The sequence below is a fragment of the Ochlerotatus camptorhynchus genome, unplaced genomic scaffold (assembly GCF_037179485.1).
Source record: "Ochlerotatus camptorhynchus isolate MF236.1 unplaced genomic scaffold, CSIRO-AGI_Acam_v1.1 ptg000370l, whole genome shotgun sequence".
Lineage (NCBI taxonomy): Eukaryota > Metazoa > Arthropoda > Insecta > Diptera > Culicidae > Ochlerotatus > Ochlerotatus camptorhynchus.
The window spans coordinates 1109114-1124853 of NW_027040858.1; the positions used below are offsets into that span (position 1 = coordinate 1109114).

General features: G+C 39.5%; 1 protein-coding gene across 1 annotated transcript in view; it reads right to left on the reverse strand.

Annotated features, from left to right (window-relative positions):
- Window positions 1-12180: 12180 nt before the first annotated feature.
- Window positions 12181-15740, reverse strand: part of LOC135710093 (vertebrate ancient opsin-like) — a 146646-nt gene continuing 143086 nt past the window's right edge. Inside the window, exons 5-6 of the mRNA XM_065232570.1 lie at window positions 13448-13580; window positions 12181-13384 (exon numbers count right to left, since the gene is read on the reverse strand). Coding sequence (XP_065088642.1) covers window positions 12749-13384; window positions 13448-13580 — 769 coding nt within the window. The 3' untranslated portion in view covers window positions 12181-12748. The remainder of the gene's footprint in view (window positions 13385-13447; window positions 13581-15740) is intronic.

Consider the following 15740-nt stretch of genomic DNA (forward strand, 5'->3'; position numbering starts at 1 on the left):
CACTATAGCGTAGTATAAGGTTTGACAGCTTGACAGATTTAGTTTATGTATTTGGCATTCTCAACAGGTGTGTTTTGCTTTTAGCTCTAAGGGGGGTTTGTACTACTCTTAGGATAGGTATTTGAGAAACTACATTTTAATCTTAAGATAAGGTTTTAGACTTTCCGTAAAGTAAAAGCTCATTTCAAGGTTGCATTAGTATTGCATTGCACGGTTTTGTTTTTCGATTGGTGTAGGGTGTTCTTGTAGGGATAGACCGTTTGCCGTTTGGGTTTCCTCGAAGAAAGTGGGCTCGTGCTTTCTACGAAGAAGCTATTGGTTTTTGTTTCGATTAAAGCTACTCAAAGCAGGTTCGGTTGTGGTTTGTAATGGGTTCAGCCAGATGTTTGATTCAGGTGCTTGCCAGCGGTGAATAATTCGGCATCTAACTTTCATGTCTTTCTTTTTTTTGCCTATGGACATTTTCGCCTGCCCTCTATTATAATGTTTGAATCTGACCGTATATAACATGTTCATTTCCTTGGAAAAATGCCGTATCCAAAATGTTTGGCTCAATCGAACATGATTTGGGGTAGCGCAAACTCGTCAAAGTTTGACCTTTTTTATCTGAAAAATCTCTTTAGGGATACATTAAATTTCTCAAATCAATTTTTTATGCCTGAAAATCTGAGAAATGTCAAAATCTAGTGCTAAAATGACATTTTTGTAATCGACTTTTTGGGAATTTTTTTGGATTATTTTTAAGCCAAATGACTTAAAAATGCATAAAACGTCAAGATCTAGTGTTATCTATAGAAAAAACTTTTTTGTCAAAAATTTACTATATGGGTAATTCCAGCTCAAGTGGGTACAGAGCCAAACTTGGCCAAAACGCTTATTTTGGCATTCTGAACAATCGACTTTTTTTTATTTTACTCTAAAGTGCCTAGATCCTCCTAGGCTACAACCCTGGATTTTCGAGATTCGAATTTCAACTATCAGAAGAGATTACTCCACAACCAAATAACCTTATCTTAGGATGTCAATTGGAAGGTTTTTTTTTAATATAGATTTATATAGGTGCACCCACATTTGATTATTTTTTTTATAGTAACTGCAGTAAACAGACTGATTACCGACAGGTATGAAAATGGTCAAAAAATGGCTTATTTTCACCATGGGCGGGATTTTTTTAATTCTTAATATTTTGCGCTCAAATTTTCACCACACTTTGGAAAACTCTTCTAAAGGGTGATACGGTCAAAATTTGGTCAATATCAACTTGACGTATTTCTTTCAATTTTGCATTTAAAAAACCTGAACACCCCTCATTTTGAAGGTGTGTGTGTGTAGAATGTTGCTCCTATTTTGATTTTGGAATTCACTCTTCAGTTGTCAAAATGCCGTCCAAGCAAGAAGAGCAGCGTATCAAAATTTTGCTCGCGCATCGCGAAAATCCGAGCTACTCACACGCAAAGTTGGCAAAATCGCTAAAAGTTGCCAAATCAACCGTTACAAATGTAATTAAAGTGTTTGGGGAACGTTTGTCGACAGCCAGGAAGTCTGGATCGGGGGGAAATCGAAAACCGGAAGCCGCTGAGACGACAAAGAGAGTTGCCGGTAGTTTCAAGCGAAACCCTAACCTCTCTCTCCGAGATGCCGCAAATAAGCTGGGTGTATCGTCTACAACCGTGCATCGAGCCAAAAAACGAGCCGGACTATCGACTTACAAGAAGGTAGTGACTCCAAATCGCGATGATAAACAAAATACGACGGCCAAAGCGCGATCCCGGAGGCTGTACACGACGATGCTGACGAAGTTTGACTGCGTGGTAATGGACGACGAAACCTACGTCAAAGCCGACTACAAGCAGCTTCCGGGACAGGAGTTTTATACGGCAAAAGGAAGGGGAAAGGTAGCAGATGTTTTCAAGCACATGAAACTGTCAAAGTTCGCAAAGATATATCTGGTTTGGCAAGCCATCTGTACCTGTGGCTTGAAAAGCAGCATTTTCATAGCTTCCGGGACTGTCAACCAAGAAATTTACGTGAAAGAGTGTTTGAATAAACATCTGCTGCCTTTCCTGAAGAAACACGGTTGTTCCGTACTGTTTTGGCCGGATTTGGCATCTTGCCATTACGGTGAAAAGGCCATGGAGTGGTACGCCGCCAACAACGTGCAGGTGGTTCCCAAGGACAAGAACCCTCCCAACACGCCAGAGCTCCGCCCAATTGAGAAATACTGGGCTATTGTCAAGCGGAACCTAAAGAAGGCCAAAAAAACTGCTAAGGGCGAGCAGCAGTTCAAGGCAAACTGGCTTTCTGCGGCGAAGAAGGTGGACAAGGTGGCTGTACAATATCTGATGGCAGGGGTCAAGCGTAAGGCCTGGCAATTCGGATTTGGAAAAGCGGAAGCCTAACTGAATATTTTTCCTGAATTTTATACTAATTGAACTTGAAAAAGAAATTTAATTTGATTTTTTAAATAAACGATTTCACCGATTTACACGCGTTTTCCCTTGACCAAATTTTGACCGTATCACCCTTTACTAGATGTGTTTCGAAGGGCAAATGTTTTGGACAAATTGTTTTTGAGATGAGTGAGTGGTTGTTTTGAGCTTTTCTGGTGGAAAATCAATGCTATTTAATATTTTTTTGTTTTTTTTTTTTCTATTCTTATTAGAAGAAAATGACAGTTACGTTCATGAGTGGAAAGTGTGTTTTCAACAAATGAATAATAAAGGTTCAACGTTTATTTTTCTTTATAACTACAAGACAAAAAGCCAGTGGCGTCGCGTAACCTCATTTTTACCTGTTCACCAACTTTGAAAACGGTATTTAGGGTCATACTTGTAGATTCAAATCGTACAGGGTCTTCTAGTTTCACTGATTTGTATCCATTGAAAGCCATTTTATTAAATTTATTTAAGTTTTGAGAGTTGTTGAACAGGTAGATTGAGGTTAGGGCGACGCCACTGCAAAAAGCATTCTTGCTCGTGAGATTGTAGCTAAAAAAATAAATTAATTGCTCAAATAAGGGTATTATTCAAGTAGCAGCTGTCATCCACAACTGAAATTTTATATACCTGCTAATCTATCTGATTTCATCGTACTTCTAAAGCACGTTTTGGCTGTATCCCATAGAAACGCATTTTTCTCTTTTAGGACCACAATTAAATTATGGACAGAAGTAAATAAATGAGCTAGTTATCATTTCATATAGTGAGAATTCTGCCTAGAACATGGTCATATCTCAAAAACTATATGTCCAAATAATTTGCCCTTGGAAACACATCAAGTAGAAGAGTTTTTCAAAGTGTGGTGAAAATTTGAGCCCTAAATATTAAGAAATAAAAAATCCCGTCCATGGTGAAAATAGGGCATAATATGGATACCTTCCGGTAATCAGCCTGTTTACTGTAGTTACTATGACAAAAAACAAAAGGTGGTAGACCTATAAAAATCTTCATTAAAAAACCTTCACATTGACATCCTAAGATCACGAATAGATTATTTGGTTGTGGAGTAATCTCTTCTAAAAGATGATTTTTTTAAATCTCGAAAATCCAGGGTTGTAGCCCAGAAGTATCTTGGCACTTTAGAGTAAAATAAAAAAAAGCGTTTTTTTCAGAATGGCAAAATAAGCGTAATGGCCGAGTTTGTCTCAAATCGGTGACATCAACCACAGAGGGAGTACCCACTTGAGCTGGAATGACCCATATGAGACTTATACTTGTGTCATGTAATTCTGGAAATAATTTAAATTCCTTGAAAGTTTAAAAAATCGAGTCAACACTGGCTCTTGACGTTTCAAACATTTTTAAGTCAGTCGAAATCTAAAATAAAAAAAAACCATACCCGAAATTTCAAGGGAGATTTTTCGAATGGAAACAGTTCAAACTTTAACGATTTTTGTGCCAACTCAAATTTTGTCCGATTGAGTCCAAATTTTGCACAGGCTTTTTTTTCGACGCAATGAACATTTTGTGCTAGAAAAATTCAATGATCACTTTTTTCCCACACAATTCATTGGCACCCTATATTTTGAGATCTTTTGTTGAGAGCTGCCGGATCCTATATAATCTTTGAAATTTTTGGCGTTTTGCTTGCTTTTGTTAGGTTTAGCAAAGAATTTACTTAAACTCGAGTACACTACAATTTTCACTTACCATAAGTAAAATTGATTTAAGATGATTTGGTTTATCTGAGGAGCTTCTGGCATCTTTCAAAGAAGGATATACGCACGATAGCAATTTTGCCTGATCATCATCTTTCCGAAGAAACTGAAGTAAGGTACAGGGCTGTGCCATTTTGCCGAAGGAACGTTTTCGAAATGACCCATTTTGTCTAATGTGTCATTTCTAAAATGTAATACACTGATTGTACATTTGATACATTTATAAAAATGTAATACATTGAGTGTTTAAAAATTTCTCATGTTCAAAAGACGCAAGCATTACATTTGAATAGCTTGCCAGGTTGAATAAATCGCACCTTCTTAATCTTTTTTCGAGACTGATTTCAAAATTTACTGAGCTTTGGGAAAAGTCAAAACCGTAGAAAATGGCTTGCTCTTCAACGAAACATCCTTCGGCGAAATGTCCCGCTCCCGTATGGTACAGCGGGAAAAGTGGAACCACGGAGTAAGAGGGGATGGCTATTTTGAAGCCTGATCGTGGGTGCGATAAAACTGCTGAAGACGTCATTGGATCTATGGAGTTTTCCGATTTATCGCACCTGTTTGCACACCCAGCGAAATAACCTACCGATATTCATACGATTGTCATATGCTTTTTAGCCACAAGAAATCGGTATAAATTTCATTAATTTGACATATGAAAAATAATGATGTTGAAAAAAATTTTAAAATGAGGCAGACTGGGATTGAAACATGAACGTTGAGAATACGGGGCCCGTGTCTTGACCATTCGTCTGTCAACACTTGGGATATGGAAAGACTAAAGGCGTATAAGAACGACCTCGTGTAAGAAGATAATTGTTCATAAGTCACGCTTATGGAATTCATTGCTGTCATTCGTAAGTCATGCCTTTTGAAAATCTTATGTTTATTTGCCTCAGTGTACGACAAAAGGTCGAATGGAAAGAAATGTCAATATGAACAAAAAGTCGAAGTGGACATTCAAGTGGAGTTCAAAATTGACAGATATAGCAAATACAGTAATGACCCGATTTTGCCAGTCCCCATTTTTTAAACCTTTTCTAAAGTTCTACGAAACCCATGCACGTTTTCAGTGGCCTTATTACGCAAACATGTACCTTAAACATCCATCTTGAAGATGATTGAGAAAGATTTGGAATTACGGTTTTGTGAAATTATTGAATGTTAAACGTCAGATTAGCATCCATACCTCTCACGCCAAAGTAACGAGTTCAAATTGCACCCCCGGACAAGTGACGAATGACCCAAATGTGTCGAAGTGATTATATAAAAAAAGATGCTTGGAAGAGCTGACAAAATCGGGACATTACTGAAGGTCCCGAAAAGTTTTGGCAAACTTTGGAAACTTTAGGGAAGCATGAACAATTTTAAGGCGATTCCATTAGCTTAAGGAAAACTGCAGGATCATTTTAGAAGTTCTGAGAATTTCAGAAATATCCAGAGAATATTAGCGAAATCAAGAGAATTTCGGAAAAGAAAGTCTTATGATCTGTAAGGGTAAGTTCTGATACATTCAAGACAGCTCCATTAGTTTCTGTAAAATTTCGAGAACCCTTATGGTTTCAGGAATTTCAAGATAGTCCAAAAAACTCCAGAGAGCTTAATAAAATACCAGAAATATTACGGAAATTTTACTGAAGTCCAGAGAGTTTCAGGGATGTTTTTTCTGAACAGTTCCATTTATGTTAGAACAGTACATAGAACTTCAGGAGTGTTTACGCCAATGTTATAAAATTACTTATCAGCCTAGGGATGCTTTACTGTTCGGCAACAGCTACAATCTGCCGAACAAATAGTCGTAGAAAATACATAAGGGCCATTTGCACTTCTGTTCAGCTCCAAATCGGCTCTCCCGCCAAAAATACGGCAGTACTGATCAAGAAAAACTGTATTCCGTGTTCCCCTTTGTGTATCCGTGACGAAATGACGGAACGTCTAGTGTCCGTTTATGACCGTTTATGATCATTTCACAGCACCGAACCAACAGACGGCATTATGTGCGACATCAAGGCGATTTGAGACAACTTCAGGGAAACTCCGAGACACATCGACCGGGCGGAGAACCTAAGGGCAGTTCAATTAATTACAAGCAAAGCTATGGCCCATGGCTGAAAGTCTCTGTAATAAAGAAATCAAATATAATCTAACTTTAAAGGAAAATTTCAGCAAAATTCCGAGCGATTCTTTAAGATTTTTGAAACAGTTAGAAAACTTACATGAACATTAGGGAATTGTGACGCTTTGACAGATCCAATAATTTCAAGAAATTTGCGAGAATTATACAGAAGTTCTGAAATCTCCGGAAGAAAGTCTACATAATTTTAGAGGTAGTTTCATAATATTCTACGATGATCCGGGAGCAGTCCCTTCAGGAACATTTCAGAAACTTTCAAAGAGCTTTGAAAAAGCATGGGATATTATGAGAATTTCAGGAATGTTCCGATAACTTCAGGGACATTCCGGGATCGTCAGGGAAGTTAAATGAATTTCAGGAACATTAGAAAATTTAGGAAACTTCAGGGAAGCTCCGAAAACTTCGGGGAATTCACGAGAAGGTCAGGGAAGATTATACTAAAGCTACGCGAGCTTCAACGATGTTTTCAAAACTTCAGAAAATTTACGGGAACTTCAAGGAAGAACTTCGTTGAATTTCAAGTAACTTCAAGTAACAAGAGGAATACTGAGACTTTTAAAAAATACTGTGAAATTCAGGGAAAAACTTTGGAAGTAAAGCATCAGGACGGTCTAGACTTTTGGGAAAGTTTTAAGATGTCGAAGAAGTAGTTTCGATAATGTATGGGAAGTTCGGTGAGTTTCTGGAAAATTTAGAGAACTTCATTGACAATTTAAGGACTACATACATTATTTAGATTTTATTTCAGGAAAATTAAGCTGATCTCAAAGAAGTACACCCAACCAGGGGATGTAAGATTCGCTTACAATTATGTGGGATTTATCATCGGAGAATGTTCGCGGAGACCGCATGAACGGAGGATGCAATGCAAGAATATGGAGACGGAAAAATTTGGAGTGTATTAGTGAGTGAAATGAATCATGCCGAATAGGACTCGAACCACGAACGTTGCGATGCTCAGACCTGTGCTCTCTCCATGCTTCGGAATACGGATGCGCTAAAAGCGAATAAGAAGCGCTCATAGAACGATAATTTGATTGCGCATGCTTTTACTGCTCAACGAGAATTGGAGAGAATCGAAGCAAGTGTGTGCGTCGTTCTACAATGTTATAAATAAAAAGCTTGGCCGTATAAATGCGTCGACAGAACACGAAATAAAAAAGGAAAAAAACCATTGCATCGTCTTTGCGGTCAACTTATATCATTCGCAGCGGTATTGATTTGATGATAGGAAATGCAACTAATAGCGAATTCGTTTATTATCAGTGCGAAACCGAACTTTTTGTCAGTGCGAACCTCAACCTGAGCTAGGTTTTAAAAACAAACGAGCAAACTGACGTTTGTCAGAAAACAAGCAGACCCAATCTTGATACCCGATCCAGGTTGGAACTGAATAATAAACGAATCCGTTATAACATTCAATGTAAGAGATTTTTGGTTTGCGTGTTTTGTATGTTACTTCATACGTAAAGTTTGCGATTTTCAGAGTTGGCTGGAAATGCTATCTAACATGAAGCTTTAAGTGTGATAATTTATTAGCTAGAGGATAGTCTGAAAAGGGTAGGTAGATTGTTCAGCTGTAGTTAATATCAAAAGCTACAAAAACTTCAAAAATCATTTAAGGGTATTCTATTGATGAAAAAAGTTAGAGGCAAATGAATGTAAATGAATGCACGAAATGAATGTAAATGATTTTCCATCCCTGGCTAGAGTACGGCAGTAGGAAAATTGAATAGAAGTTGAAAATGAGCGAAGGGCCAAAGGGAAGTTTAAAGAACTTCAGGAATGTTATGAATTTTCAGGTTATCTTCGAGTATACAGGAGTTCAGAGAACATCAGCGGAATCTTCATAGAAGTTCAGAAATTGTTACGGAAAATTCGATAATTTCAGGAGAATTCTCGCGTCACTTTTCAAATAGACCAATCTACATTGATCGATTCTCTTCATCGACTCTCTCTTTCGTTAATAACTTTGCTGCATTCATATTGCGTGCTAGTTTTTTTTTTCTGTATAGTCTGTTAAAAGAAAGTATTATTAAGCGTATTGGACAATAAGAACAGCTGACCATGTTATTGGAGCCGAGTTATCAACTAAAGAGAAAGTCGATGAAGAGAATCGATCAATGTAGATTGGTTTATTTGAAAGGTGACACGAGAATTCCGAGATCTTCAAGAAGACTTCATGGACATCAGGAAAATGTGAGAATATTTTATATAAAGCTCCATAAATAGCCGGGCGGTTTCGAGAGTTGGAGAAATTCAGGGAAGTTAATTGCAAGATGCTCCCAAATTTTCAGATATTTTAGAAAACTAAAAGATTCTTAGGGCTGTTCTACTAAGATCAGGATAGTGCAAAGAGCTTCAGGAAAATTTCAATAATTCTAGAGTAGTGCTGAGAACTTCTGGGGGCAGGGATGTTACAGTTTCGAAAGTTTCAGGAAACTTGTTAAAACTTCAGGAGCTTCGTAGAATTTCAGTAAAAATCCGGGAGCATTTGGGAAGGCCAGAGAAAATCAGGAGAGTTTAAATATTTTAAGGGAAGTTCAGTGTTCATCAGGGTAGTTTCCAACCTTCAAATCAGTTCCATATACTTCATGAAAATTGTGGGAACTTTTAGAAGTTCTGATAAAAGCACGATGGGATAAAACAGTGATTAGGAGTTTGGCTTATTAGAGTGAGGGTCTAGGTTCAACTCTCGTTGACCAAGGTATTTCATGTCTCAGCTATCGATAGCTAACAAAGCGAACTGATGGAACATTATGAATGGCGCTCTTCCTCTTCTCTGTTTAGTATTTTAAAGTTTAAAAGTCCCGGTTGGGCTATGAAAGCATTCAAAAGAACTCATAGTTGATCAAATCAGCATAGAATGAACGGTAACCTGCTCGCAGATGGATCCTCCGGACGGTACTACGGCTGGCACCGTATTTTTTGGTGAAATCCCGATCCGAAAGTCCTGGGTTTCTCTTTATCGACCTCAACATATTCCAGTTCCAGTTCATTCATCATATATTTCAACATATTCCAGTTCAACTGCCGATCCAAAGTTCCAGCACGACGTGTGCTTTGAATCTTCCGGGCCACATTCTTGCAATCACGGAACCGCTTGAGAACATCGATGTGAAGAACGTGTTGCCCGATAAAGGAGATGTGGGCCGTCAGTGCATCTGAACACACCCCTGCATCGCCAGAATGAGATCGGAGCGCTTTGGAACCTCTTCCATCGAGTGATCTGAGAAGTATCCCAACGTGGTTGTGCAATTAGAGATCTTCTCCGTCACTGCCTCGAATGCTTTTTCTTGGTCTGGACTCCAACACCAGGTTTGGGCAGTGGATACAGCGAATTTCTTAATGTAGGGGCTAAGAAATGATGCTATGCCCAAAAAACTACGAAGCTTCGAGACGGTAGCTGGCCGTCGAAATTTTCGAATGTCCTTGATTTTGACTTCGTCTACGTGGAATCCATTGCCATCCAACTCGTGCCCAAGGAATTTGATTTAGTTTTTGTTGTTGTCTTTATTTCTCCACGTTTAAGGTCAAATTGTTGCCTTTTAGAATCTGCAATACCCTAGCGGTTGTTGAACGGAGCGCTTACATCGTCTATGTAAACTATCACGTGTTTTACCCCTTCTAGCCGCCGGCACATTTCTCGCTGAATGATTTCAGGGCCACAATTCACGCCGAACATCAAGCGGGTGAATCGCTACATCCCGGTTTCTGTTAGGAACGTTGTCAAGTCACGTGATTCGTTCGCGAGTTCGAGGTGATAGAAGGCATTACTTAGATCTAGTTTTGTGAAAAATCTACATTCGGGTCCTGTACTGACCCGCTCGATAATGCCACGAGCCTCTATTTCATCCAGACGTTTCCTAGCTCCTTCTCGATAAGCAGCTGGTACGTTATAGTAGGCGTTTTTTTTTTCGGGTGGGATCGTTTTGTCAACACTAAACTTTACCTTCACTCCCGGCATCTTCGGGAATATTTCCAACAGGTTAGAGTTCGCGCAACTGTTAAGGGCCACCCACATTAGATCCGTTTGCGTTGCGTTGACGTAAATTTGACAGTTAGACAATAGATTTAGCTGTCACTTTGCCGCAACGCGTCCGATCCGGATCTAATGTGCGTGGGCCTTTAACCGTCAATCCCACTTTCAATAACCTCATCTCACTTGCCGTCGATCTTCCGAGTAACGATCGCCGGCCTTCATCAATCACGAGGAATTCTGCTGATACCGTTGGTCTTGTGGACCCTACGACCCCTACCTGAGCTCAAAAAGCGTGACGCACTGACATAGGCTTCTTGACGGCATACGCCCGAATTTCTTGATTAGGCTGAAGATTTAATGGTTCTCACTCTGGCGATTTATTTGGCGCTGCAGGGGTGTGTTCGGATGCACTGATGGCCCACATATCCAATTTTCCTTTTTTTCGCGATATTTCTAATTGACCACGTCGGGTTTTCGACGATGGTGTGTAGCATAAATTTTGCTTTCTTCCTTAATACAACTTTTCAATACTGCACGTATCGAAACTTTCGCCACTGAAACACATGTACTTACAAAACAAATCGCTGTCAAAACATTACAAATCCGACCACCGGAGGCGCTGCTATTGAATAAATGTCACTTTGATAAACCTTAAAATTCTGATACATTTAATAACATTTCCAATCTCGGACTTCACATTTAGATCATCTAAATTATAGTAATGAAGAAACCTGATTAATTTCCTAAATTCTTGAAATCTCCGTTTTTTCACATTAGAAATAAAATGTCGTATCGTTTTTTAGTGACATCAATTGCTCAAATCAATCAAGTCTGTATTCCTTTTTTACCGTTATTGTCTGAAACGCGTATTCGTTTTTCGGTGGCCTCTATCTGGGATTGTAATGTAGTATCTTTATTAAAGATCTGCCATCTTGAATTCTACAATATGCCAGATTCCAATAATTATCAAGAGGGGAGCAGTGGGACGGGCAGTACCGCCAACTTGGCTCGAACATTGGGGGAACGGGGTAAAACGAAGCGCTACAGGCGAGGATGAACAACACGGAGAAAAATGAAGAACTCATTTATAATTACTAAAAAATTGCTTAATCCCTCGGCTCCGTATACCTTTCGGCGGCTTTGAGCCTAATTCCAAATAAAAAAAAAATTCTTAAAAATTATTCTGTAGTTCATGATGCAGAACTTATAATTGGGGTGATTTACCACAAATTTTTCAACTATAAAATAATCTTGCATTTCCATTGGTTGGGCTGTAGAAGCATTCTTAAAAGAGAGAAATAAGTAGGGTAAATGTCGGCTTCGGCACCCATTGACTTTTTTCGGCAACAAAACTTAAAACGTTAATTTCACTATGTTTTCCATCAACACACTTCCTTGATTGCATTCAAACGGTTCTTTAGTTTTTCAGTTTCAATGTGATTATATTTGTACGTCCGAGCAGTCCTGTTATGCCAGATTTTTATTCAAATGAAGCATACGTACTACAAAATGGGGTTGATTTCAAGTTGCCGATAATAGAACAGCTGGTTAACACGCAGTTCTAATGGGAAGGTTGCCGAAGAAAAAGAGGCTGCCAACAATAGTCACACTCACCTGAGAAGTTCGGGGCGGTGTAAAAACGCTTTCTAACAGTTTGAAGAATTCTGTCGATTCGAATGGATAGAGAAGCAAGCAGCAGATGAATGTAAACAAACAGACACGTCATATATGTGCGTGATTGATTGATTGACGAGAATACGTAAATTCCCCTAGTTAAATTTCCGAACCGTCGAACTTCGAGGGTGAAAGTGTGAAACGAATTTCCTTTGAAGCTCGCTTCAATGTAGGATGTATAGTTTATTTGTAGTTTGCCGATGTAAATAGTAGAAGGGAAATGTCGGGAGTCAATCCATTCTGATTATAACTATCGTGCTAACAAGCTTCTTTCTGTTTCACTGCATTTGATCGGAATCACGCTGCGGGTTTAAGTATCGCTTTCCAGAGCACGTGGGCTGCGAGTTTGACGCAGATCGTCATAGTGTCTGAATCTGACAAGCGCGTCATAGCGATAGAGAGGCAAGCAAAACTGGCTGGCAATCATCCGTTGGCTGACACTGAAAACAAGATGCATAATTATTCAAGCTTGACAAACATATCTGGTGCGGATGGAAGTTTGTCAATCAATCTGGATGTATGCGTAGGATTTCTGTTTTTCTGTAAACTTATTTCAGCATTAGCGTTCGTGGTCGGTTTGTTGTCAGATTTTCCCTCTCACCTCACCATTTTTTTTTCTCTTAGCATCTACGGCGTACCCATCCCCTCAAATTGTATCGATTTTATCACTAGTTTAAAATAACTCTCCACCTTCTCTACTCTTCCTACGGATCCTAACTGCTGGCATTTCATCTAAATCTCGATGTACTCACAATGATTCGATAAGGCCCTCGCATACACTCCTCCCCATGCTCCTTCGTTACACCAGATTGGACCGGAACGTGTTCGATTTGATGAGAATCGATTTTCCGCTACTGATCACAGATAGTTCGAAATCCGACCGCAGCAATTTTTTGGCCCCGGTCACCGTCGATCGCGGTGATTCGATACCGCTGACCGAGTTCAGTATCGTCTGCACCTGGGTTGGCCGTTCCACGTCGTCGGCATTGCTGGTACTGCTAGGTTCGATCACCGTCGGTTGGCGGGAATTATTGTTGTTGTTGTTGTTGGATTTCAGCTTGATTTTCAGCCGCTTCTTGCGGCAAAAGTCGAAACTGCACTCCACAATCTCCTTGCTGGTGTCCCTGGTGATGTCCTTCTGGTTTGTGGTCGTGTTATTGTCGACGGATTCGTTGTTCCGAACCCGGTTGAAGGCCGCCCGGAACTGCGTGTTCATACCGACGTAGATGATCGGATTGTAGCAGATGCTCGACTTGGCTATCAGGGCCGGCAGGACGCCCATGGCCGGACTGATGATTTCCGTTGGGCCGAACTGTTCGATCAGCGCAAACACGGCGTACGGCGTCCAGGCGATTATGAAGGCGATCACCATGACGAACACCATCCGGGTGACGCGCTTCTCTGCTCGATTGATTCGACCCACACGGGCGGCGTTCTGGGGGGAAATTGTTTGTAATAGTTCATAACCTAAGCCAAAGAAGCTCAAATCGGCACTCACCTTTTTCATATTGACGACAATGTTCGAATAGCTATAGATAATCACCACCAGCGGTACTACCAAGCCGAACACGAACAGGAATATGATGTACGTGGTGGCATTCGTCGTTTGGGACTCCCAATTAACGGAACAGCTGGAAAGGAGCAAAATCGCATGCGATTAATTAAACAGTTTATAGTCAGTCTTCAGCTTCCCCGAAAAGCGTCTTATTACAAATTTATAGCCCATGTAGGAGTACTTCACGGGGAAAAGTCCTATTCTACAACCTTTCATCAACATCATCTCATTTTCCACTTTGGAGAAGGGGCGGGTTGAATCAGTCAGTGGAAAGCGCGCCTTTTCCTGACAACATGACGCGCAATATTTCAAAATTAGAAAATGGTTTCATTAAAGTTAGATTGGGACGTAAACAGCACATGTGGAATTTCGAGAATAAACACCCACCGGTGGGATCTTGGGTTTCAAATCCGATGTATGTAAATTGTATGGAGTTAGGCGTGCGTCTCGGCGGCTAGCAGGAAAAGCACCGCGAAGCGAGGCTTTTAGACAAGCTGGAAATAATTGGAAATTCGATCTTCCGGTTGAGTAGAATCCATTTAAGATTTTCTCGTGGAAAGCACATTTCTGGATGGAAACCAAAGTTTTAGTTACGTAAGTACACACTTTAAAAGAACTATTTTTACATGTGACGTAAATCATGGAACGTAAGCAAACGATTATGTGTTCGGAAAAGTGCGAAATGATTTTCTCGTCTCGTACAACTGATTCGTGTGTCATAAAAGCGGACGCAGGGCACTAACATTTACATGACTTTTTCGTAGAGTGTATTCACTGAATCGAAAAGAGGAAACCATTCAACTCAAATAATAGTGAATCGTAATGTCGTCAGAGCTCGTGAGCGGCTTTCCAATTCTGCGAACGTTTCGACACTTAAAAGACGTTTGTTTGCAAACAAACAATTAAGAAAACTTCTGAAATTCAATCGACATGCCCTGTTTCGGGGAAGTCTTTTCTCGTACAACTTGTTCAAAAGGTGAATGGCTGTTGAAACCTTATTTCTGATTGATCTTACCATCAGCTCGAAATTTCAAGAGCTCAAATATCAGCTCCAACAAAACATACAACAATGAAACTGGAACGGGCAGGTTCTAATTTCATCAGCAATGTCGCAACGGTATCGGAGGTTTGGGCTTTTGAAAAATTTGAAGTTATGGGGCATGCAATTTTTTGGACTCTTCAAGGAATCGCCTTCAAATTTCTTCAAGAAAGTATCCTGAAAATTGAGTCCAGGCTTCGCATTTTCTCTGGTACACGGAAGCGATGGCGTGCACAGGGTGGGGCATGGTGGGGCAATTGCCTCCTCTTTTATAAATAAGATTTTTATTTTCACATTTTCAAAATTTGAATATAAAATCTTATTACAAATTATGTTTCGGGGAATTGATTTCTTGATAACTTGATTTGAAGGTAAAATAACTTCATTTCATAATATAAGGGCACTGGAAACCTTTTATTGCGTCAATTCCTTTGAGATGGTGCCTGAAAATTGCACCACATAGTTGAATGAAGGGACAAACTTCAATGAAATTTTTTGCATACTAAAAAATCCTGGTGTAATTTTTTTTCGGTAGTTCATGGAGGGTTCAAAGAAGAGGGTACATTTAAGGTTGAAAAATTTTACTTTCGTGGTGGTAAATCGAAGTAAAAGCTTTTTACTGAATATTTCTGTGGTAAAATTATCATCAAGGTGGTGGTGCATGGAGGGACTAATCAAAATGAATAACTCCGGTGGAAAAATTGAATCACACTAAAAATTTGGAGGTGCACATTTAACTAAAAATTTCTAGTGGAAAGTTCGCAACACTGTGGTGAATGTAGAAGCAAGGTTTATTTATTTTTCTGGTGCGTAATTTGTATCGTTCTAATGAATGCAAGCTTCATTGAAAATTTATGGTGGAAAACCTGCACCATTTTGGTGCATGAAGAGGCAAAGCCTGAAAATTGCACCACAAAGGTGCATGATGATACAAACTTCACTGAAAATTTTTGGTGCACGGTTCTGGTGAATGGAGGACCATGATTTATTAAATAAAATTTGGTGAAAAATTTGCATCGCTCTGATAAATGAAATGAACAGAAAATTTCTGGCGGAAAACTGGCACTGATATGGTAAATGAGGGTACAAGCTTTATTTAAAATTAAGCTTTACTGAAAATTTCTGGTGGAAAATCTGCACCGTTCTGGTGAACGGATGGGCAAGCTTTTCGGAAAAATTTTGGTCTTAAATTTGCAT